The 25,345-nt window shown below is 47.6% G+C and overlaps 1 protein-coding gene across 3 annotated transcripts in view; it reads left to right on the top strand.

Moving 5' to 3' along the window:
- LOC149433999 (coiled-coil and C2 domain-containing protein 1B-like) overlaps positions 1–25,345 on the top strand; it is a 126,317-nt gene that overhangs the window by 88,479 nt on the left and 12,493 nt on the right. For 2 of the 3 annotated variants that reach the window (XM_089664240.1, XM_089664238.1), the window contains exons 2-9: positions 5,255–5,327; positions 9,133–9,237; positions 15,441–15,563; positions 17,069–17,127; positions 20,556–20,672; positions 21,121–21,194; positions 23,982–24,040; positions 24,288–24,339. In XM_089664240.1, the coding sequence (XP_089520366.1) occupies positions 9,181–9,237; positions 15,441–15,563; positions 17,069–17,127; positions 20,556–20,672; positions 21,121–21,194; positions 23,982–24,040; positions 24,288–24,339 (541 nt within the window). In that variant the 5' untranslated portion in view covers positions 5,255–5,327; positions 9,133–9,180. The remainder of the gene's footprint in view (positions 1–5,254; positions 5,328–9,132; positions 9,238–15,440; positions 15,564–17,068; positions 17,128–20,555; positions 20,673–21,120; positions 21,195–23,981; positions 24,041–24,287; positions 24,340–25,345) is intronic. The other variant, XM_089664239.1, reaches the window with a different exon arrangement.

Genomic DNA, 25,345 nt, shown 5'->3' with positions numbered 1-25,345 from the left:
GGGTCTTAGGGTGCAGGCATCGGGACCCTTTCCGGGGTCTGAGGGTGCAGGCATCGGGACCCACCTTGGGTCTTAGGGTGCAGGCATCGGGACCCTTTCCGGGGTCTGAGGGTGCAGGCATCGGGACCCTTCCCGGGGTCTGAGGGTGCAGGCATCGGGACCCTTCCCGGGGTCTGAGGGTGCAGGCATCGGGACCCTTCCCGGGGTCTGAGGGTGCAGGCATCGGGACCCTTCCCGGGGTCTGAGGGTGCAGGCATCGGGACCCTTCCCGGGGTCTGAGGGTGCAGGCATCGGGACCCTTCCCGGGGTCTGAGGGTGCAGGCATCGGGACCCTTTCCCGGGTCTGATGGTGCTTGCATCGGCACCCTTTCCCGGGTCTGAGGGTGCTTGCATCGGGACCCTTTCCCGGGTCTGAGGGTGCAGGCATCGGGACCCACTCCCGGGTCTGAGGGTGCAGGCATCGGGACCCTTTCCCGGGTCTGAGGGTGCAGGCATCGGGACCCTTTCCCGGGTCTGAGGGTGCAGGCATCGGGACCCTTTCCCGGGTCTGAGGGTGCAGGCATCGGGACCCTTTCCCGGGTCTGAGGGTGCAGGCATCGGGACCCTTTCCCGAGTCTGAGGGTGCAGGCATCGGGACCCTTTCCCGGGTCTGAGGGTGCAGGCATCGGGACCCACCTTGGGTCTGAGGGTGCAGGCATCGGGACCCTTTCCCGGGTCTGAGAGTGCAGGCAACGGGATCTTTTCCCGGGTCTGAGGGTGCAGGCATCGGGACCCTTTCACGGGTCTGAGGGTGCAGGCATCGGGACCCTTTCACGGGTCTGAGGGTGCAGGCATCGGGACCCTTTCACGGGTCTGAGGGTGCAGGCATCGGGACCCAACTTGGGTCTGAGGGTGCAGGCATCGGGACCCTTTCCCGGGTCTGAGGGTGCAGGCATCGGGACCCTTTCCCGGGTCTGAGGGTGCAGGCATCGGGACCCACCTTGGGTCTGAGGGTGCAGGCATCGGGACCCTTTCCCGGGTCTGAGGGTACAGGCATCGGGACCCTTTCCGGGATCTGAGGGTGCAGGCATCGGGACCCTTTCCGGGGTCTGAGGGTGCAGGCATCGGGACCCTTTCCGGGGTCTGAGGGTGCAGGCATCGGGACCCTTTCCGGGGTCTGAGGGTGCAGGCATCGGGACCCTTTCCGGGGTCTGAGGGTGCAGGCATCGGGACCCTTTCCGGGGTCTGAGGGTGCAGGCATCGAGACCCTTTCCGGGGTCTGAGGGTGCAGGCATCGGGACCCACCTTGGGTCTGAGGGTGCAGGCATCGGGACCCACCTTGGGTCTGAGGGTGCAGGCATCGGGACCCACCTTGGGTCTGAGGGTGCAGGCATCGGGACCCATTCCCGGGTCTGAAGGTGCTGGCATCGGGACCCTTTTCAGGGTCTGAGGGTGCAAGCATCGGGACCCACTCCCGGGTCAGAGGGTGCAGGCATCGGGACCCTTTCCCGGGTTTGAGGGTGCAGGCATCGGGACCCTTTCCCGGGTCTGAGGGTGCAGGCATCGGGACCCTTTCCCGGGTCTGAGGGTGCAGGCATCGGGACCCTTTCCCGGGTCTGAGGGTGCAGGCATCGGCACCCACTCCCGGGTCTGAGGGTGCAGGCATCGGGACCCACTCCCGGGTCAGAGGGTGCAGGCATCGGGACCCTTTCCCGGGTCTGAGGGTGCAGGCATCGGGACCCTTTCCCGGGTCTGAGGGTGCAGGCATCGGGACCCTTTCCCGGGTCTGAGGGTGCAGGCATCGGGACCCTTTCCCGGGTCTGAGGGTGCAGGCATCGGGACCCTTTCCCGGGTCTGAGGGTGCAGGCATCGGGACCCACTTCCGGGTCTTAGGGTGCAGGCATCGGGACCCACTCCCGTGTCTGAGGGTGCAGGCATCGGGACCCTTCCCGGGGCCTGAGGGTGCAGGCATCGGGACCCACTCCCGGGGTTTGAGGGTGCAGGCATCGGGACCCACTCCCGGGTCTGAGGGTGCAGGCATCGGGAACCACTCCCGGGTCTGAGGGTGCAGGCATCGGTACCCTTCCCGGGGTCTGAGGGTGCAGGCATGGGGACCCTTCCCGGGGTCTGAGGGTGCAGGCATGGGGACCCTTCCCGGGGTCTGAGGGTGCAGGCATCGGGACCCTTCCCGGGGTATGAGGGTGCAGGCATCGGGACCCTTCCCGGGGTATGAGGGTGCAGGCATCGGGACCCACCTTGGGTCTGAGGGTGCAGGCATCGGGACCCTTTCCCGGGGTCTGAGGGTGCAGGCATCGGGACCCTTTCCCGGGGTCTGAGGGTGCAGGCATCGGGACCCTTTCCCGGGGTCTGAGGGTGCAGGCATCGGGACCCTTTCCCGGGTCTGAGGGTGCAGGCATCGGGACCCTTTCCCGGGTCTGAGGGTGCAGGCATCGGGACCCTTTCCCGGGTCTGAGGGTGCAGGCATCGGGACCCTTTCCCGGGTCTGAGGGTGCAGGCATCGGGACCCTTTCCCGGGTCTGAGGGTGCAGGCATCGGGACCCTTTCCCGGGTCTGAGGGTGCAGGCATCGGGACCCTTTCCCGGGTCTGAGGGTGCAGGCATCGGGACCCTTTCCGGGGTCTGAGGGTGCAGGCATCGGGACCCTTTCCGGGGTCTGAGGGTGCAGGCATCGGGACCCTTTCCGGGGTCTGAGGGTGCAGGCATCGGGACCCTTTCCGGGGTCTGAGGGTGCAGGCATCGGGACCCTTCCCGGGGTCTGAGGGTGCAGGCATCGGGACCCTTCCCGGAGTCTGAGGGTGCAGGCATCGGGACCCTTCCCGGGGTCTGAGGTTGCAGGCATCGGGACCCTTCCCGGGGTCTGAAGGTGCAGGCATCAGGACACACCTTGGGTCTGAGGGTGCAGGCATCGGCACCCTTTTCCGGGTCTGAGGGTGCTTGCATCGGGACCCTTTCCCGGGTCTGAGGGTGCTTGCATCGGGACCCTTTCCCGGGTCTGAGGGTGCTTGCATCGGGACCCTTTCCCGGGTCTGAGGGTGCTTGCATCGGGACCCTTTCCCGGGTCTGAGGGTGCAGGCATCGGGACCCACTCCCGGGTCTGCTGGTGCAGGCATCGGGACCCTTTCCCGGGTCTGAGGGTGCAGGCATCGGGAACTTTTCCCGGGTCTGAGGGTGCAGGCTTCGGGACCTTTTCCCGGGTCTGAGGGTGCAGGCATCGGGACCCACCTTGGGTCTGAGGGTGCTTGCATCGGGACCCTTTCCCGGGTCTGAGGGTGCAGGCATCGGGACCCACCTTGGGTCTTAGGGTGCAGGCATCGGGACCCTTTCCGGGGTCTGAGGGTGCAGGCATCGGGACCCACCTTGGGTCTTAGGGTGCAGGCATCGGGACCCTTTCCGGGGTCTGAGGGTGCAGGCATCGGGACCCTTTCCGGGGTCTGAGGGTGCAGGCATCGGGACCCTTTCCGGGGTCTGAGGGTGCAGGCATCGGGACCCTTTCCGGGGTCTGAGGGTGCAGGCATCGGGACCCTTTCCGGGGTCTGAGGGTGCAGGCATCGGGACCCTTTCCGGGGTCTGAGGGTGCTTGCATCGGGACCCTTTCCCGGGTCTGAGGGTGCTTGCATCGGGACCCTTTCCCGGGTCTGAGGGTGCTTGCATCGGGACCCTTTCCCGGGTCTGAGGGTGCTTGCATCGGGACCCTTTCCCGGGTCTTAGGGTGCAGGCATCGGGACCCTTTCCCGGGTCTGAGGGTGCAGGCATCGGGACCCACTCCCGGGTCTTAGGGTGCAGGCATCGGGACCCACCTTGGGTCTGAGGGTGCAGACATCGGGACCCTTTTACGGGTCTGAGCTTGCTTGCATCGGGACCCTTTCCCGGGTCTGAGCGTGCTTGCATCGGGACCCTTTCCCGGTTCTGAGGGTGCAGGCATCGGGACCCTTTCCCGGTTCTGAGGGTGCAGGCATCGGGACCCTTCCCGGGGTCTGAGGGTGCAGGCATCGGGACCCTTCCCGGGATCTGAGGGTGCAGGCATCGGGACCCTTCCCGGGGTCTGAGGGTGCAGGCATCGGGACCCTTCCCGGGGTCTGAGGGTGCAGGCATCGGGACCCTTCCCGGGGTCTGAGGGTGCAGGCATCGGGACCCTTCCCGGGGTCTGAGGGTGCAGGCATCGGGACCCTTCCCGGGGTCTGAGGGTGCAGGCATCGGGACCCTTCCCGGGGTCTGAGGGTGCAGGCATCGGGACCCTTCCCGGGGTCTGAGGGTGCAGGCATCGGGACCCTTCCCGGGGTCTGAGGGTGCAGGCATCGGGACCCTTTCCCGGGTCTGAGGGTGCTTGCATCGGGACCCTTTCCCGGGTCTGAGGGTGCAGGCATCGGGACCCTTTCCCGGGTCTGAGGGTGCAGGCATCGGGACCCACTCCCGGGTTTGAGGGTGCAGGCATCGGGACCCTTTCCCGGGTCTGAGGGTGCAGGCATCGGGACCCTTTCCCGGGTCTGAGGGTGCAGGCATCGGGACCCTTTCCCGGGTCTGAGGGTGCAGGCATCGGGACCCTTTCCCGGGTCTGAGGGTGCAGGCATCGGGACCCTTTCCCGGGTCTGAGGGTGCAGGCATCGGGACCCTTCCCGGGGTCTGAGGGTGCAGCCATCGGGACCCTTCCAGGGGTATGAGGGTGCAGGCATCGGGACCCTTCCAGGGGTATGAGGGTGCAGGCATCGGGACCCTTCCCGGGGTCTGAGGGTGCAGGCATCGGGACCCTTCCCGGGGTCTGAGGGTGCAGGCATCGGGACCCTTCCCGGGGTCTGAAGGTGCAGGCATCGGGACACACCTTGGGTCTGAGGGTGCAGGCATCGGGACCCTTTCCCGGGTCTGAGGGTGCTTGCATCGGGACCCTTTCCCGGGTTCTGAGGGTGCAGGCATCTGGACCCCTTACCCATCCTTTGCTAATCTAACAAAAAAAAGTTTTTTATCTGGAGTTTGTCTTCAATCTACAAAAGGTTTAGTCATTTTATATAAAAACTGCTGTACAGGCTGATTTGTCCAGTGAACAAAGCCACACTGATAAAGATAATGTTCTGTTGACCAAAAATAATTATTAATATTATACCTTTATGACTTTATATGCAGTGCACAAACAATAGTGGTTGTGTTTTATTAATCCTTTACTTTTCCATAAAGGGAAAACTAAACAAAGTATCGGAAGCTAGGCAGAGCACACAAGGATCTGTTCCCTGTTAAATGTAACCAAATTAATTTCTTTATTGCAGCAATATCAGGATGCCATACGGGCTTCCAAAGCTGGCAGATCAGTGAATCTGGCAGAGCTCCCAGCACCTCCAGGTAACATATTACTTGTTTTGTTCTACATGTAAATTCCATCAAATAGCTTATTGACACAGGCTAACATTTCTTCTGATTGCAGGCCTAGTTTTTATTTTTAATCCATTAATGCAGTCCTAGTTGTTAAAGTAATGCTGGCCGTAGACGGTTCATTTTTTTTTGTTTGATCAGTTAGCTAGTTGACCGAAAAAAAAAAAGTGAATGGATTCCCCCATCCACACAAGCTAGGTGGGTGGAGGAATCCTCCCTGCTGTGCCATTGTATTCTGACAGTGGGTCTTTTCCACTGTCAGAATACTTTGATCAGCGGCTGCAGCCAATTTGCTGCAAGCTGTTAACTGACAAAAGTTTTCCAACAGTCGATGAGGAATGGCCATAGATGAATTGAAATTTGTATGGTCCTTGCCGAACCGGCTTAATTCAGTCCATCTATGGGTAGATTAAGACTTCTCTTCCCAGGAGTGCTGATTTCCTGGTTCTCTGCTGTGCTCTGTGGTTTCTTCCATCAGCTGCTGTGCCACTACAGGATACAGTGGTGACATCAGGGCTGTTTGGTTGAATCACGGTTGACATGTTAGACTTTACATGCCCGTCAGGCACCATTTTTTCTTCACTACTGCAGCGATCAGCAACACAGGCAGCAGGAGAGATGAGTACTCCATGTCTTTGCAAAGGACAAATGTACTTAAAGTTTTTATTTCAGCCGCATATGTTTACTGTTTCTCTTGAGTCATAACAAGATATAAAATAGCTGGCCAAAATGGCACAGTTGTGGCAGGTAAACAGGAAAATGTATATATTTAAATTTTGTAATAGCAGTGGAATGTTGTCTTTAATTTGACAGCCTTCCTCTTATATTGTTGCCATCTCCGCAGTAACACAGCTGATCCGGTAAATCACAGAACAATAAGAAGATAGGCTTTTTTGTATCATGGGTTGTCAAGGGGCAACTTAGATCCTTGAGAGTATAAAAAATACAGTGAGCACTCCAATGGTCAGCAGGTGAACATTCAAGGAAAACACATAAAAGTCCCAAAAATATATATATAAAGAAAATGCAGCGCTGTGTGATGTTACTATATTGCGGGCAAATATAAATAATAAATGAAACCAAAGCAAATGAATAAATTAATAAAAAAAAAATCAAATAAATCACAGTCCAGTAATGGTGCTCGCTGATTCCCAGTGCAAAAGTTAGAGATGCGCACTAACCAGAAACGTATTAATAATACGCATGTGTATATATCATGGAGATTCCCCTCTCTTTTCTGGTCTGGTAATGGGCAGGAGCTGGAGATAGTAGAGATGAAGCACCCTCATGTGGTGAAATTGAGGTACAGCAGGTCACAGAAATCCTTACAGAAGTGTGTGAAGTGGAAAATTCCTCCTCTCAAAGGCTGGTGCAGGGATCAATCTGGGTCTGCAGAAGCTGAAAAGGCTCATCGCAGAAGACACAGGAAAGATCCCATAGTATAGTAGGTTGATGAAAATGATTTTATTCGGGGGCGTGTCCAAGATGGCGCCGGGAACAGTCGCTTTTTTGAAAGCTCCGGCAGCCTGAACCTCCATCCACTGCCATCTGGGGGACAGCGGTAACCTGCTGCAGACTTCGGGCTGTCCGGACCTTACCTGGCTTGTGGGGAGGGGTGCTGAGTGGTTTTGGCCCCTCTCCGACGGACCGGACCGCGGGAGGGCTTGCGGCCTGTCGCGGCGTGTGGAGCCGCGGTCTCGCCTAATCCCGTGGCCGGGGTGGATTACCGCCGCGGCGGGGTGATCGCGGCGCTGCTCTGCTCCTCTGGCCCCTGAGACGGGACAGTTACTGGGGCAGCCTGGGTGAGTCCCCCTGGTTCTGCTGGTGGCTCTGTAGTCCATGCCAAGCCCCTGTACCGTCCCAGAGGAACTGGGGATCTCTCTCTTTGCGGGGGTGGTGATGCTTGGGTAGAGAAGTTCCCTCTGTCAGCCCCCATCCTGAGTGGATGAATCTGGGGTGCCTGGAGCACTTTAGGATAATTGACATACTGTATGAACACCTGGCCCAACTACCATAACTACCAGCGCCTCCAAGGCTGTATTATCAGCATGAATCACATGTGAACACCTCCCTGGTGGGGGACACGTACACGCACCGGGAGGAAATGCCTGAGTGACCTTCTGGTGCCGTGCCACCGAAATATACTTCTTGGCAAATGGGCTTCCACACCCTAATGTAATATCTCAATAGTTTGATAGTGATTTGGCATCCTCTGAACCACTCCTAACAATGCACCGCACTCCTCGCACTAAACCAAAACATCGGGCCCAACAGCAATCCCCCCCGCAGGGCCGTGCCACTAAGCTGATGCCTAGTCCACCTGAATCAGACGATAATACTCAGCTTCCTGGAGATCCTGAGTCTGATGGCGATAGTCAGCGGCAATTTCCATCGGGGATGGCAGATACTCTTGAACAACATCCTGAAGACTTGCTACACAAATTCCGTGCTATAGTGCGAGAGGAGATTACCGTCGCCTCACGTAAATTATCTTCTGATCTGGCGAGAGGCCTAAAGGAGTTGGGCCTTCATGCTCATCAATTGGAACAGCGTATGGATCTGGCAACTACAGTTTTGGAAGGACATGAACAGGAAGTGGAGGATCTACATGCTGAGTTGGACACTTTAAAAGATAAATTAGAGGACGCTGAAAATAGGGCATGCAGGGATAATCTCCGTATCCGCGGAGTCCCCGAGGCAATCACAGATCTACAGGGGACTGCCACCGCTCTTTTTCAGGAATTGGCCCCTGAGATTCCCTTGGAGCGTTTAGAGTTTGACCGTATTCATAGAGCCTTGGCACCTAAGTCCACGGAGGGTCCTCCCAGAGACATTATTATTAAATTACACTTCTACCGTACTAAAGAACGCCTGCTGCAGGCGGCTCGGAACCGTTTAGCGTTGGAATTCCAGGGATATTCTATCCAACTGTTTGCAGATCTATCCCCAGTCACGATTGCCAAACGTCGCACCTTGAGGCCCTATCTCCAAATTCTTAAATCGGCTGATATTAAGTACAGATGGGGTTTCCCTTTCAAGCTATCATTCTCCTCTCAAGGTCGTCAATTCCAGGCCTCTTCGCCAGCGGATCTTCGACGCCATTTTCGGGAACTGAATCTGGAACTACCACATTCCCAGAATGAGGAGGCCTCAGTCTCCTCACGTCCTCCAAATTCCCAGCCTCTCCGTAAATCTCCTCCTAGTCAAGGTAGCTCCCAGGCCCTCCGGTCTCTGCGGGCCCAACGTTTCCAGGAAGTCTCCGCGACTTGATGCTTAGTGGCTGATCACCAGTATGTACTCTCATCACAAGTGGATTTTTATTGCCACTTCTTGGGTTTAATGCTAGAGTTGTTCAGAGGTTCCATGACCTCCATGTGTTTTATCCCTTCCAATCTAGGGTGGCTGTTTGTTTTTTCCGCACTGATTGGTTGAGATTTTTCTAGCCCTGCGATTTTTGGATTTATCATCCACAGGTGTATTAGCCTAAGTTGTTTTATATAATATGTTTATATCTCTTTTTTGTTATTGCCGAGTTATTCCGGTGGACCAACGTGTCCCCCTCCGAGCTGACTAGCGGTCTGGTTTTTTCTCCCGACCGCTACCCAGCCTCTATGTGGGTGTTTTACCCACAGTTACCTGCTATGATGTTTGAATTAACCTTATTGTCTCATAGATATATTGCTTGTATATTAGATGTCTTCTTGTCTTCTCCTTTCTTTTCCATCTCCTCTCTTTTCTTTTTTGCTTTGTGTGTCTTCGTAAATGTTTTTTTCAGGGCTCCCGGGGATTGCAGTGGATTTGATCTTTCTTCTTATAGATCACCATGTCGTTGAACTGGTTATCATTGAATGTCCAGGGGATGAACTCTCCGCAGAAACGGGTAAAGATATTTAAATTTCTCCGAGCTCGTCAAGTTGACATTGCTTGTTTGCAAGAAACCCATTTCTCATCTACTTCTGCCCCAAAATACTTTGATGCTCGTTACCCTCAGATATTTCAGGCTAATGGCCCCACTAAACAGAGAGGTGTATTGATCGCCTTTCATAGTAAAACTCCATTTGTCTGTGTGAGACGTATTGCTGATCCCAATGGCAGATACCTTCTACTCCGGGGCACAATACAAGGTATAGAAGTTACCATAATGTCCTATCACGCTCCTAACGTTAACCCTGGACCTTTTCTGTCACATCTGTGTTCTCTCCTGGCAACACATCAACGGGGTACTCTTTTGATGGCCGGGGATTCTAATTTAGTGTTAAATCCGACGTTGGATAAATATCCAGCAGAACATTCTGACCCTTCCGCTTCGGCAAAGTCTTTTATACGTACATTACATACCCACGATCTGGTGGACTTATGGCGTGAATTTCATCCCCGGGGGACAGATTATACCTACTACTCCCACCCTCATCGTTCTCATTCCAGAACTGACCACACCTTCGTATCACCTGAACATCTCCCCTTGGTTCGTGCTATTTCTATTCTCACGGTACCGTGGTCTGACCATGAGCCTATTTTGGTGGTCTGTCAATCTCTTCTATGTAGGCCGGCCTTTTCTTCGTGGATAATGAATGACTCCTTGCTTTCACTGAAGGAGATTCAGACGGAACTCCATCGTAAATCTCAGGAATACTTCCAATTAAACTCGGGTTCTGTCTCTTCTTCAGTAACATTGTGGGAAGCATACAAGGCAGTTCTTAGGGAACATATTATCCAGATAGCTTCAAGACGAAAGAAGGAACGACAGCTTAAACAGTGTCAGTTAGAATCAAAGTTGACCTCCATATCGGCCCAATTTAAACAGTCACCTACCCCATCGAATCGTAGATTGTTGGATCAGGCCCGTTTAGAACTGGATCTGTGCTTAACGGATGAGGCTGAACGCTCCTTACGCTGGACACGCCAGAAGTGGTACAGTAAAGCAAACAAACCGGACTCCATGTTGGCTCGTAGACTTCGATTTTTTGCGCACCATCCCAAACCGATATCTTTACGCACTCGGCATAATACCCTTACGAGTGATCCGGTTGCGGTTTTGGAAGAGTTCCGGTTTCGTCTGGCCAAACTTTACACTGACCCTACACGGGCTGATTCCCAATCCATTTCTGACTTTCTATCTCGTCTGTCCCTGCCTACTTTGACACCGGCACATAGGGATCTAATGGACCGTAATATTCAAACATCTGAGGTATTGAAATGCATAGCAGACCTGAAGACGGGCAAGCGCCCAGGTCCGGATGGCTACACGGCACTATATTATAAGAAATTAGCTGATGTGCTCGCGCCCCACCTTGCCGCTATGTTTAACGCGGTGAAGGGGGGCGTGGACGTTTCCCCAGATTCTTTGACCGCCAATGTGGTTATGATTCCTAAACCGGATTGAGATCACTCTTCCTGGGCAAATTATAGGCCTATCTCCCTTATTAACATCGATATGAAGATTCTCACTAAGATTCTGGCTACTCGATTGAATTCCTTCCTTTCCCGTTTGATCAAGAAGGACCAGGTGGGCTTTGTTCCCCATAGACAAGCTGGAGATGCTATCAGACGTATCCTACAATTACAACATTTAGCCCATATCCGTAAACTCGACATGATGCTTTTATCCTTGGATATCAATAAGGCCTTCGACACTTTATCATGGCCTTATCTCCTATCAGTCCTTCACCGCTTTGGCTTTGGTCCTTCGTTTCTAAGATGGATCTCTTTGGTATACACTTCCCCTCAAGCGAAACTTAAATATTACAGATTTGAGTCTTCTACGTTCTCGGTCGCCAGAGGCACTAGACAAGGTTGTCCGCTCTCCCCTATACTCTTTATCCTAGCCTTGGAACCATTGGCGGAAGCCATTCGTATGAATCATGATATTAAGGGGATTGAGGTGGCGGGCTCCCAACATAAATTGTCTCTGTTTGCAGACGATATACTATTGTCGATTTCAAATCCGGGGGTTACTCTGCCTAATTTGCTCGCGGTTCTCGATTCCTTTGCAAATCTTTCGGGTCTTCACGTTAACCCCACCAAATCGAAAGCTATGTCGATTACCCTTCCACTATCACTTTTGATGACTTTGAAGCAAACGTTTCCTTTTCAATGGCATTCGGCCCTACCATATTTAGGAATTAAGCTCACCCCGACATATGACGGACTGTACCAGGCTAATTTTCCCACTGTTTTTCAGGAGCTGACCGAACTATTGACCTCCTGGTCTCATTTCCCGCTTTCATGGTTCGGCAGAATTAATGCGATCCGTATGACCTATCTTTCTAAACTACTGTACTTATTTCAGGTTTTACCAGTTCCAGTACCTTCGCATATATTGCGTATTCATCAGCGAAAACTTTTGTCTTTTTTATTTGGAGCTCTTCCCGGCCCAGAATTAGTAAACATATTTTGTTCGCGCGTAAGAGTGAGGGTGGGTTGTCGGTCCCAAATCTCCAGTCTTACTATCTGGCGGCTAATATTGCCCCTTTGGACCATATCCATGCTTCTCATCACTTTCCCTTGTGGGCTGTCATGGATATGATGGACTCCCACCCGATACCGCTCTCCTCCTTGCCATGGCTTCCTACTTCTAAACGTCCGTCTGCCCTTAGCCCGACGCTGACGCTCTCTCTACGTCTCTGGGATTCCATCAAATTTTCCACTGGCCTTATCTCTGCTCACCTGCCGCTGTTACGACTATTGCATAACCCGTTATTCCCTCCAGGTCGGGACAATCCCAGGCAGTTTGCCTGGTGGCAAACGCATGGTTTTTACGATGTACATTCACTTCTATCTCCCACTCGAATACTTTCTTTTGAAACTCTGCGCTCTTCTTATAATATTCCTTTGCGGGAGCACTTTGGATATCTTCAACTTCGTCACTTTGTCAATACACTAATACGCACACATTCGGGACCGTATCATCTGTCCCCCTTTGAAAGCCAGTGCAGACATTGACCCCATGCTCCGGGTTTGATTTCCCTGATTTACTCCTCCATTATTTCTTATAGAACCCCTCCGGTTCGCTCCTATCATCAGCGCTGGCAGTCTGAATTGGGGGGGACTTTAAATCAACAGGATTGGCGGACCATGACCCAAGCATTATCTAAATGCTCTAGGAATGTCATTATTCTTGAGAATTCCTACAAAATTCTTTATCGATGGTATTATACACCTGCTCGTTTAGCTAGTTTCATCCCTACATATTCCCCGGTTTGCTTTCGAGGATGCCAACAATTGGGTACCATGGCTCATATCTGGTGGACTTGCCCTAAAGTAAGCAGATTATATGGATTAGGGTGTATGCCCTCCTTCGCACTATGCTTCACACAGACATTAAGCGTAACCCGTACGAAGCGCTTCTATTTAAACCAATGGAGGGCCTTCTCCGTTCTGAATGGCAGCTGGCATCATACTTATTTATGGCTACTAAGTTGACAATTGCGAGGGCTTGGAAGACTCCTCTTCTCAGCTTTGAGGCTGTCAAAAATCGGATGAACTTCATAATGGTTAATGAAAAATTGACGGCCATATTATTGGATACCCATACAAAATTTTTGCGGATATGGCGTCCCTGGCTGGATATAGCCCAACCATCGAGATTCGACCAGTCCCTTCTGTCGATATGAGATTGGATTCTGCTGCAATCTCCCCGGAGCCCTACTTCCTCCCCCCCCCCCCCCCCCTTTTTTTTTTTTTTTTTTTTTTTTTATCTTTTTATCTTTATCTCTTCTTCTCTCTCTTCTTGGTCTGTGTCTTTATTATACTCTTGTCCAATATTTCTTGATGTAGCAATTTTCTCTCTTAGAATCTACACTATCATTGACCATCAAAGACTGTGAATCGTACCCTTTCTACCGGGCATTTCTGCTATAAGTTATAGCTGATGTTTTGGGCTTTTTTTTTTTTTTCCAATGTACATGTTACATTATTTCTCAATCATACAGAATAACTTTCTATGTATTGGTCAAGGATTCTATGTTCCGAATGTTTGTTTATCATTGCTCAATCTACAATAAAATTCTTTGTAAAAGAAAATGATTTTATTCAAGAAAAACAGGAGTGTTCAGAAAAAACTCACAATGGTGCCAGGTTTAATCAAATGACTGACCCTTTAAGATTAAAGATGGCCGCCGGGCCTCCACGTGGCACCGGCGGCGTAGTGTCAATGGCGTCCTGGGCTCCACCTAAAATAATTGTGTGGTTTCTGTACATTATCCCATGTAGCATATGGTAGTACATGAAAAAGTACGTTGGCATTTCTTAAAATTTTAGTGGCACTCCAACTCACCTAGGCAGTGCGCTGTATTGCCTGTATGTTAACTATTAGTGCGTTGTAGTATGCTGTGTTGGGAAAAAAATAGTGCTTGTCCAGGTTTCGTGTGTTGTGGTGGTTTGGCAGCACCAAAATGAGAGGGCTTCCTAACCCAACGCTTTTCAACTCATAAATGCTGCATGTTAAAGATGCATGTTGGAAAAAAAACATGATGTTTTATGCATTCTGGGGGTTTGGTAGCCACTTCACTGCAGCGCACATCAACACATGAATACTGCACATTAAATGCACATGTATTACCAAGTCACAGTCCTGTGAATGGGCCCTAAGGGCAAATTTCCACTTCAGCATTCCCTTGCAGAGTTTTTTCTTGTTTTCCAGTAAAGCAACCCATTCATTATATATTGGCTGCTCCTGAACTGTGACAGACAAAAAAATAAATTCACATTACCCTTTTATTGCATCCAGTACATTGTTTGTTGGCTGCTATTGTACAGTGTTTTAGGGTGGCTTTTGCACATCACTCTGCACATAGTTACCATTTTGGCAACTGTGAATGAACTCTTAAGAGATCATCAGGGCACTGATGATCAGTGTGCGCTCATGATCAGTGTAGCCCCAGCAGTGCCACCTGTCGGTGTCCATCAATGCCACATATCAGTGCCCACCAGTGCACATCAATGCTACATATCAGTGCCCATCTGAGCTGCCTGTCAGTGCCACCTATCAGTGCGCATCAGTGCCGCCTAACAGTGCCAGTCAGTGCCGCCTATCACTGCCAGTCAGTGCCGCCTATCAGTGCTGCCTATCACTGCCATGTGAGTGCTGCCTTTCAGTGCCCATCAGTGATGCCTGTCAATGCCCATCAGTGCCACCTACCAGTGCCTCCTCATCAGTGGCCATCAGTGCAGCCTATCAGTGCCCATGACCGCAGCCTCATTAGCGCACATCAGTGAAGGATAAAAATCACTTATTTACAAAATTTTATAACAAAACTAAGGAAAAACTTTTTTTTTTCTAAATTTTCAGTTATTTTTGGTTTGTTTAGCAAACAATAAAAAACCCAGAGGTGATTAAATACCACCAAAAGAAAGCTCTATCTGTCTCAAAAAAATTATAAAAATGTCATAATTGCGTATAGTATTGCATGACCGCGCAATTGCCATTCAAAGTGTGACAGCACTGAAAGCTGAAAATTGGGCTGGACAGTATACGTGCCCTGTAGGCAAGTGGTTAAAGGTGTGCACACATTTATATCCACTCAGAGCAGGCTGGCTCTATGGGTCTTGATTGTTTATCCCACTGTTTGAAATGGGAAAATATAGTGGTCTTAAGCTAGCAATTGCTTAACCACTTGCAGCACAATCACGTAAATATATGTGATTGTGTTCATGTGGTTATACCAGGACCATGGCTGCATCTGCTAGCAATAACCCCAGTATTAACATTTTCAGCCAGGGATTGCCTACCCTTTTAAAAGTGTTCTGAGCAGCTTTTAAAGGTAGCAGGAGGCTTGCCCTCCAGTGCCTCTCCGGTCTCTCCCGTGTGATCGGGAAGCCCGGCACTGAAGTCCACAGTTCCACCGGCTGACCAGAGACCGAAAATACAGATTTTTACTTGTAAACAAAAAATGTCTGAAAAGTGTCTTCAAGTGGTTAATCATTTTTTGTTTGACCTATAGGCTGAATGAGAAAAATCTAAGACATTCCCACATCCACTGCATATCCTTTATTGCAATTAATGAGCCATCTTTCATTGTAGGCGTATTGCAACAGATTGACATATCCTCAAATCATTAAGCAGTCTTTGCTTTTATTCCCCAGATCCCACCACCTCCAGATGAGGACAGTGACTTTGTTGTAGTAGAACATGAAGATACCAAGTCACCACAGAACTCAGATGAAGTTTACTCTCAGTTGTTGAAGCTTCTTCATGAACAGCATGAGGTATCTTGCACTGATTCTCCAAATATTCCATCATATTCTCTAATTTTATATCTAAAAATCAACTCCAGCCTACCTTTTTTTTTTTTTTTTTTTTTTTTTTTTTTTTTTTTTTTTTTTCAAATTGATAGAATGGAATTTGTGTGTCCCCGCTCCAGAGATTCTTCTCACTTTCTGTCCTGGTCACATGGTTATGCCCTAGTGCACCGTCTCACAGTGCAAATCTATGAATCAGCGAAGCCATTAAAAATAATCTACTCCCCAGTGATATAGCTTATCCCTAGAGCTTCATCTATGAGCGAATCTACAAATATTGCTGTGTTTATGACAATACAAAAGAAACATTGGGCAGCAAGTTAGTAAAAATGTGAAAGACTCTAAGGAATTACTTCAGAGTATATCCTGCTATTATCTCACATTATGTACTCATGAAAAAAAATTACTTTCCTTTTCCTTTAAAGTTGAACTGTGATTGGTTACTGGAAATAGTGGGATCGTGATATTATTTACATTGAAGCATCATACTTCTTAAGGTTTTGTGATGAAACTACTTTGATTGAGTGGTGATAATGTATGACATATGAACTGTGAACCTTTTGAATAAGGATGTTGTAGGCTTTATATTAAATGTTATTTATGGATACATATTAAATTATTTGTGTATATGAATCTCTCAAATGAGCAAGACCAAAACTGAAACATCTTGGGTAGTGTCTAATGATCTATACTAACATATATGATTTTATTATCACTAGAAGCCAAATTAACAAAACTAAAACACCAGGATAAAGATCTTTATTTTTAAAGGAAAGCTGTTTTAGGCTGAGTCCAGTGAGATTCAAAATTTAATGTCACATGGATAAAATAAAAATCCTTATCCTTGCATAAATCTTTATGAATTGAACCTTATTGGATTTCATCTGTCTTCAAGGCCTGCCAAAGGTTTTTTCGGCATATACTGTATAGTGTCTTTTTGTTTCTAAATGCATTGTATGGTCAAATGTTTGTGGACACCTGACCATCACACCTACATTAGCTTGCTTGAAAACCCATTCCAAAACCATGGGCATTCAAATTGAGATGCCCCCCCTCCACCCCCTTCTTGGTTGCTTTAAGCAGCCACCACTGTTCTGAAAAAGCTCTGGAGTGTGTCTGCAGAATTTTCGAGCCCATTAAGCCACAATAGCATTTTCAAGGTTGAATATCGATGTTGGAGAAAGCGGCCTGGCTCAGTCAGCATTCAAGTTAGCTCTGTGCAGGCAATGCTGGTTCTGACACACCAAACTTGCCAATGCATGTTTTATTGATCTGGCGTTGTGCACAGGAGCACAAATATATGCCGGAACAAAAGAGGGTCTTCTCCAAGTTGAAACCACCAAAGCTAGAAGTCTACAATTGTCTAAAATGTCTGTGTTTGTAGCTTTAACAGTACCCCTCACCAGGAAGGGTGTCCACATACATCTGAGGCTTTATGGACTGGCATCATCCAGTCTTTTGTTTCCTCCTAGAAATGTTTGCGGTACTCCAAGCAATTTACTCAGATGGGAAATGTTGCAGAAACCACAAGGTGAGTAAAGAGTCTCTACATCAGTAACCAGATAGAATGTAAAGATGGCCATAGACATTAGGGAATGAAGGCACACCTGTCCTCAAGTCACGTTATTCAAAGAGAATGGTACACAGACACATTTTCTTTCTTGTCCTTTGAGAAATGTAGAGAGTCTTAAACCTTTTATTTATGCTACCGCCTACACTAGCTTTGGCAAAGAAAAAAATGTAGCCCGGCCCAGGGTATAATTCTCCTACTTACCAGCAAGCCTCAATTATTGCTTTATTATTATAAAGGTAGATTTTATATATAAATACCTTGCTACAATCATTAATTAAGGTTTAGCTCTCAGTTACTGCACGGTCACAGTGACTTCAGTGGGGACATGCCAAGTTAAGGTGATCGTTAAGCAAAGCATCGTAGCCACAAGGTTCCCCTTCAGTTGCCATGGTAAGTTTTTTAGGTGGGCAGTCAGGGATGGTAAAATCATGGCTTTTACCATCCTGTTGCCACCCGTACAATCAAGGCCTTATTCCTGTACAGAGATTGAAAATGCCCTGATAGGCTGTTTGCTAATTCTAAGCACTTGCCTTTACTGTTTTGTTCCAAAGCTGTTCATTTCTACTGTGGATCTGTTGACTGCTGGTCCCTTGCTTTAACAGCATGACTGTTAAAACCCAGGTTTTAACATACAGGGCATCTCTTAAGTTTGATTCCTATGTTACTGAAGGCTAGGAAATACACTTCCCACAAGGTTTACCACCAGACATGGAAGGTGCACTTTGCTTGCTGTGGGTCTAACGGCTTCCACCCCTGGAGTTTCTCCATGACAGATCTGTTCTTTTTTGCAGTTGATCTGAACCAACACCTGGCTGGTAGTACCATGGGTTGGATTTCTGCCCTTTCCATTTAGTTTCAGAGACTGTTGGCTTTCCATTTTATAATTAAACCCTTTGTGTAGGGGTTTTGCATGGGGCTCCCAGTCCATTCCCCTTTGAACCTTCCACTCTACGGTCAGACTCACAAGGTTGCATTTCTTGTGGCAAACACCTCGGCTAGGCAAGTGTATGAGCTGACAGCTACAGTGGGGCAAAAAAGTATTTAGTCAGTCACCAATTGTGCAGGTTTTCCCACTTAAGAAGATCAGAGAGGCCTGTAATTGGCATCATAGGTAGACATCAACTATGAGAGACAAAATGAGAAACAAAATCCAGACAATCACATTGGCTGATTTGGAAAGAATTTATTTGCAAATTATGGTGGAAAATAAGTATTTGTTCAATATCAAAAGTTCATCTCAATACTTTGTTATATATCCTTTGTTGGCAATGACAGAGGTCAAATGTTTCCTGTAAGTCTTCACAAGGTTGGCACACACTGTTGCTGGTAGGTTGGCCCATTCCTCCATGCAGATCTCCTCTAGAGCAGTGATTTTTTGGGGCTGTCGCTGGGCAACATGGACTTTCAACTGTCTCCACAGGTTTTCTATGGGGTTGAGATCTGGAGACTGGCTGGGCCACTCCAGGACCTTGAAATGCTTCTTACGAAGCCACTCCTTCGTTGCCCGGGCGGTATGTTTGGGATCATTGTCATGTTGGAAGACCCAGCCACGTTTCATCTTCAATGCCCTTGCTGATGGAAGGAGGTTTGCACTCAAAATCTCATGATACATAGCCCCATTCATTCTGTCCTGTACATGGATCAGTCGTCCTGGTCCCTTTGCGGAGAAACAGCCCCAAAGCATGATGTTGCCACCCCCATGCTTCACAGTAGGTATGGTGTTCTTTGGATGCAACTCAGCATTCTCTCTCCTCCAAACACGACGAGTTGTGTTTCTACCAAACAGTTCTATTTTGGTTTCATCTGACCATATGACATTCTCCCAATCCTCTTCTGGATCATCCAAATGCTCTCTAGTAAACTTCAGACGGGCCCAGACATGTACTGGCTTAAGCAGGGGGACACGTCTGGCACTGCAGGATCTGAGTCCCTGCCGGAGTAGTGTGTTACTGATGGTAGCCTTTGTTACGTTGGTCCCAGCTCTCTGCAGGTCATTCACTAGGTCCCCACGTGTGGTCCTGGGATTTTTGCTCACCGTTCTTGTGATCATTTTGACCCCACGGGGTGAGATCTTGCGTGGAGCCCCAGATCAAGGGAGATTATCAGTGGTCTTGTATGTCTTCCATTTTCTAATTATTGCTCCCACAGTTGATTTGTTCACACCAATCTGCTTGCCTATTGCAGATTCAGTTTTCCCAGCCTGGTGCAGGTCTACAATTTTGTTTCTGGTGTCCTTCGACAGCTCTTTGGTCTTCACCATAGTGGAGTTTGGAGTGTGACTGTTTGAGGTTGTGGACAGGTGTCTTTTATATTGATAACAAGTTCAAACAGGTGCCATTGATACAGGTAATGAGTGCAGGACAGAGGAGCCTCTTAAAGAAGAAGGTACAGGTCTGTGAGAGCCAGAAATCTTGCTTGTTTGTAATTGACCAAATACTTATTTTCCACCATAATTTGCAAATAAATTCTTTCCTAATCAGCCAATGTGATTGTCTGGATTTTTTTTCTCATTTTGTCTCTCATAGTTGAGGTCTACCCATGATGCCAATTACAGGCCTCTCTCATCTTTTTAAGTGGGAGAACTTGCACAATTGGTGGCTGACTAAAAACTTTTTTTCCCCACTGTATATCCTGCAAGAAACCCTTTATGTTCTTGCACAAGGACAATGTTGTATTGAGGTCCTGGGCTTCCTTTCTTCCCAAAGTAGTCTCTGTTTTGCACCCTAACCAGATCATTGTAATTCCATCCCTTTTGTCCAGCTGCAGTTCACAAAATTGAAATTTTCTCTATTGGTTGGATGTGGTTCAGGCTGTGTGAATGTTTCAGCTGCTGCTTCTTTCATGAAGATGGATTCCCTTGTTGACATCTCAGACGGGGGCACAGCATGGGCTCCCAGGTTTCCAGTTTCACCATCTCTAGGTGGCTTGGACAAACCAAGGTTCAGGCTTTGGTCTTCAAGATTGGGCTGGCTTTCTTCACTAAGCACCTCTTCAGCTATACGGCATCAAGCCTTTGTGACATTTATGTATGTGTATATGTATTTGTGTGTATATAAATTTTATTTTTCTATTTTTAAACCATATAAAATTATTTTGAGGCATGCTGATAGTAGGAGGGTTATACCTTGGGCTGTTCTACAGTTTTTTTTGTTTGCCAGTATCCAGTCCTCCCTACAGGCAGCAGTATAACCTACAGGATTATAAAATTCTGTATCCCTCATTGGGCTCCAAGAAAAAAAGTTAATGGTAAGTACACAAATCAATATTTTTGTTGTATTATATTGTTATTCCCGTCTTTGATAAACTGAGAATATGTAGAAGTCTTGACAGTGCTCCTTGGGCTAAATCTTCAGCAATGTCTGATGTTGTTTGTGTTCTTGTGGCAGGTTCGAAAAAATGGAAGATGAATGCAAGAAGAATTGTGATATCCTTCACCTATCTCAAGCTCAGGGCCGGGATCCACCTCCCTATCATTTTGAAGACAAGACATTGAGAATAGTCCGGTAACCATTCTGATCAATACTGACTGTGAGGAATGTTGAGAAGCAGTTCAGGGCAGGCATAGGTCAGATCAAGCACCAGTAACTGTTGATCAGGCATAGATCAAACCTAAGACCACTAAATGTTCAGGTCAGCCATAAATTAGACCAAACTCCAGCAACTATTTAGCTCAGGCATATGTCAGATCTAACACCAGTAACTGTTTGGGTCAGTCACAGAGCAGATCATAGAACAGATCTAACACCAGTAATATGTCAAATCTACAACCATTAGCTGTTCCGGTCAGGCATAGGTCAGACTCCAACACCAGTAACTGTTCAGATACAGTGTCTATGTATTTTTCTTTTTGGAAATGGTAGAATATTGAAATGAAAAGGGGGAGGTTATGTGAGTTGTTTGGACTAATTGTTGGTCTGTATATAACTGATCATGATCCTTCTTTCCCAACAGAGTATTCTCGGAGCTAAGTAGTACAGAGATGCTGCTGATTATAGTACGAGGCATTAATCTTCCAGCCCCTGCAGGTGACATTCTCCTTGTCTCTGTCCCTTTCAACACCTTCCAAAGAGTGCTCTCTTCCTCTTTAGTTGTTTTGTAATGTATTCTGGAGGAAAACATGTTTGTCTAGCAAACTGCAGATATTTCTCAGCCATATTCTTACCTGCTCTTTTGAGAGGAGAGGTGTCTGCATATTGCAGGTTGTTTTTATCAGTGTATTTTTTTTTATTGTATTTATTTTTAAAGCCCCACTCCAAGGACAGGAAAAAATGACTGTTTCAGTGCCAGCACTGCAAGGGTTTGCTTATTTTTGTCTAGGGGATGAGGAATAAGGTGTGAATACTTACCTTATTCTTCACTCCTGCAGGGTCCCTCCATTGTTGTCCCTGGTCCCCCCCCACCTCTTCTCCAAGGCCCTCCTGGCTACAGTCTCACTCTTGCGATCTCTACCTGCAAATGCCCTACATGGCACATTATGGATGCCAAGGGACCACCTACAGACTGGAGCGCCGGAGCTGGCCAGAGTGGGGGTAAGGCAAGTAATGCAGCCTTCTTATCTGCCTCTAGACAAATTTAAACATACCCTTGCACTGCTAAGGAGAATAGGGACCCCCGCTGCAAGAGTTTTTTTTCTTCCAACCTGAACTTGGGTTTTAAGGTAATGTGTAGTGTTTTTTTATATATTTTGAATATTATGGTTAGAGTTAAAAAAAAAAAAAAATTAACAAAAATAGATTTTCTTTTTTGTCTGGCAAATATTAAATATTGAATATTCCTACTTTGTATGCTCATTTATATTCAGTGGGTGCTTTTTAAGCACCTCTTCATCTGTGTCCTGCTCCCATTTCTCAACTCTTTTATAGTATGAAAGTGTTTTTCTGGTTTCTGATAATAACATTAGTATATTGGTTCACTAACCAGTCATCAAAGAGAGCATCCAGTTGCATGTGGATACTTATTTTAGACCAACCCCAGAATAGGTGCGCTTTTTTCCTGCACCTACTGAATAGCCTGGCTGAGTCTAGCATATCAGTTGTCTCATTTTGCTGCCATTCTTAGGGTTGTTGTCAATGGAAGTTGAGCTTGTGTTGATGACATGAGTTTGAGACACTTCTGCTTCAAATTGGTTTTGCTTTCCCATAGACTTGTATGAAGATGCAAAACTGCTTGAAGTGAATAAAAGCCTGTCACCATAGTCCCTTACTACACTAGAATGGTGTCAGCTGTTATCTGACATGTCTACCATCTCTGTATACAAATTGGCCAAATGAGTTCAGCTGAGCTTTTTTCCACATTTATTTCAGGGCTGTCCAAAGCAGTGTTTAGGGTTTCTGTAACACAAAATATAGAAGGGAGGTGTGATTTACTAAGATTTATGTATCTGCCTCCATGCTCTGATCTGCAATTGGAACTCAGTTTGGAGTTGATCGGCCCTGTTTGTCTCACCCCATGGCTGGTGTCTCTGCTAGAGCATCCATTCACTAGTGTTGCAGTAACATCCTGGGCTCATTGAGTACTATATGACTCCAGAGAGACTCTGAACTGCTAAAGCCAGTGCTGATTGGCACTTCTCTGAACACACCCCGGAACTTCATGTCACCGAACTCAGGGGCGGACTGACCATTTGGAAACTCGGGCACTGCCCAAGGTCAGTAGGGGGCCCCATGAGATGCCCCTGGTACCTTTTTCATAGGCTTTTTTGAGTTTGGGCAAGGACACAGGGGCCCCATGATCCCCTATTTCCCGGGGGCCTCATGAGTTGTTAGTCCGCCCCTGCCTGAACTACAGTTAGATTTTAGAGAAACGTTAATGAGTTTTTCACTTGTATTCTTAAATGAAATCTATTTTTTTCTTGTTCAGTTGCATTTTGATCTTGTAACCTGAAAGATTCAAGTGAACCTGTGCTTTGCACATGCATTGTAAAGCAACTTGTTGACTTTAATGCCACCTTCTCCTATGCTCGCCTATTTGTTGATCTCCCATGCCTTCTTTCAACAGTCGAGGAAGGAAATCCCTGTGTTCTTGTTAAGCTTACAAAGGCGCTGAAGATTCTCTCTCCCAACCCCATGTGGCAACACTGACTCAATCACAAGCACCAATGTGATCATGTGAGAGAAAAGGGAGTTGGACAGTCCATAGATGATTTGAAAGAAAGGAAAGAAAACCGCTTGATTCCCCCATCAACAATGCCTCACGCTGAGCCATGTTCAGCTATGTTCTGCCAGCAGGCGGGAGCACAGGGAGCCTTCCTAGCAGGCAGAACACTGATTACTCCTAGAGGCTATAGCCGCTGGCAGTAATTACATGTAGAAAATCCCTACAGGCTGGTTGTACCCAAGTCGATTGATGGATCGATTTGGGGAACAGTCAGCTTGCCCATACATGGATGGAATCTTGGATGGTCCCTGCTGAACTGGACGAATTTTGATCCATGTATGGCTTGCTTTAGTAACATCCTCCCTGACTCACAAAAGTACCATATTTATTTTTTAGCTGCAAGTGACTGAATGTAGCACTGGGGGAAATGATGAAAAGAAGCATGTTATGCAGGAGAGGGGGGCATTCAAGGCACCTTGTTGTTTTGCCCTGGATGGACAAAGCAAGATTTCCTTTAATGGCACAAACGCTCAAATGGCCCTTCAGGAGCTGCTGAATATACTGCAGAATGTGGACTCTATCCATGGCTGTGTTGCCCCATGTGTCACCATACAACTCCATGTTTTATATGTAGTTTCTTTTCTCGGTTATATTTTAGTTGTAGTGTCACTTGGTATCCAATGAAAATTGCTCACTTCTATTAATCTGTTTCACAGGAATGGCACCCAACGACCTGCATGCGTTTGTGAAGTTTGATTTTCCATATCCAAGCACGGTAAGAAGTGAAGAGGAAACTGATTGTACCTGTGAAATCTCTGTCTCTGAAATTCTTCATTGAGGGTTTCAAAGGCCAGAGACAGCTGACAAGTGTAATGTTACTGCAGTCCTGTCTTTATATTTTAAGACTGGTGAAGCACACCATCTCATGCTCCTATTATTGTGCTGGAATGGAATTATGTTTTGAAATGCAACATTTAATTCTGTTTGAGCTTTTAAACACCGTCAATGTTTGTCTCTTGCAGGAACAGCCACAGAGAAATAAAACCTATATAGTTAAGAACACCAACTCTCCAGGTGACATTGCTCAAGTATTTTTGTGTCTAGTGGTGCTGTGGGCCAAAATATGTGCGATGTGAGAGCTAAAGCCATCGCTAGTCAGAATATTGCTGCAGGAAGGTGATGCTATATGTCCACAAGAATAAACCCAGCTTGGAATGCCACCGTGGGGAATATTTTCTAAAACTAGTGCAGTTGTGCATGGTAACCAATCAGCTTCCAGGTTTCATTGTCAAAGCTGAATTTCAGAAGCTGATTGGTTACTATGCACAACTACCCCAGATTCTGTGTGTACCAGTTTTAGTAAATCTCCCCGTGTTTCTGTTTATGGATAATATACTACAGGGTTGATTTACGAAAGACAAATAGACAGTTGCACTCTGCAAGGGAATTTGCTCCAGAGTTTGGTAAATGAGGGGAAGCTCTACTGACTTCCATCATTCAATCATGTGCTAGCAAAAATGTCATTGCGTTTACTTTGCAAAGTGAATCTTTACCTCATTTACTAATCTCTGTAACTAATTTCCTTGTGGTGTGCAACTACATGTACGAAGTGAAGAATCTGCCTTTAGTAAATCAACCCCTATGTTTAATCCATTTAATATAATTAGTGGTTCTTGGAGGAATATGTTGTATTTTTTAAGTACTGAACAGGCCTCGGTCTCTAATTTTCATTCTCTGTTGTGTTTATTTGGACTTACAGCATCCTCTCAGTACATCTTTTGTGGGTGGAACCTGAAAAATTGCTAAAATCAAACTGATTCTCTCTGAAAGTTAAATTTTCTTTCATGTGTCAGTGGGTTACATTATGAAAGTAAAGAGGTGTACCAATTTGGATTTTTTTTTTTAGCCAATTGCTTTTACTTTCTATAGCAGTGCTCCTCTAAATGTGCATGCAAGGGTAATCTGTTCATGTCTGTTTATAGTAAGATCATGCCATACATCTAATTACCATTTGTAGCAGATCTCTCCTCAAGAATTACAACTACAGATCTGCTTATATCTTATATATTAATTATATATA

Source organism: Staurois parvus, unplaced genomic scaffold, assembly GCF_062004578.1.
Source record: "Staurois parvus isolate SC_StPar_1 unplaced genomic scaffold, SC_StPar_1.0 ptg001864l, whole genome shotgun sequence".
Lineage (NCBI taxonomy): Eukaryota > Metazoa > Chordata > Amphibia > Anura > Ranidae > Staurois > Staurois parvus.
Note: the sequence above shows the minus strand (reverse complement) of the source record. Positions and strands in the feature narration are given on the sequence as shown.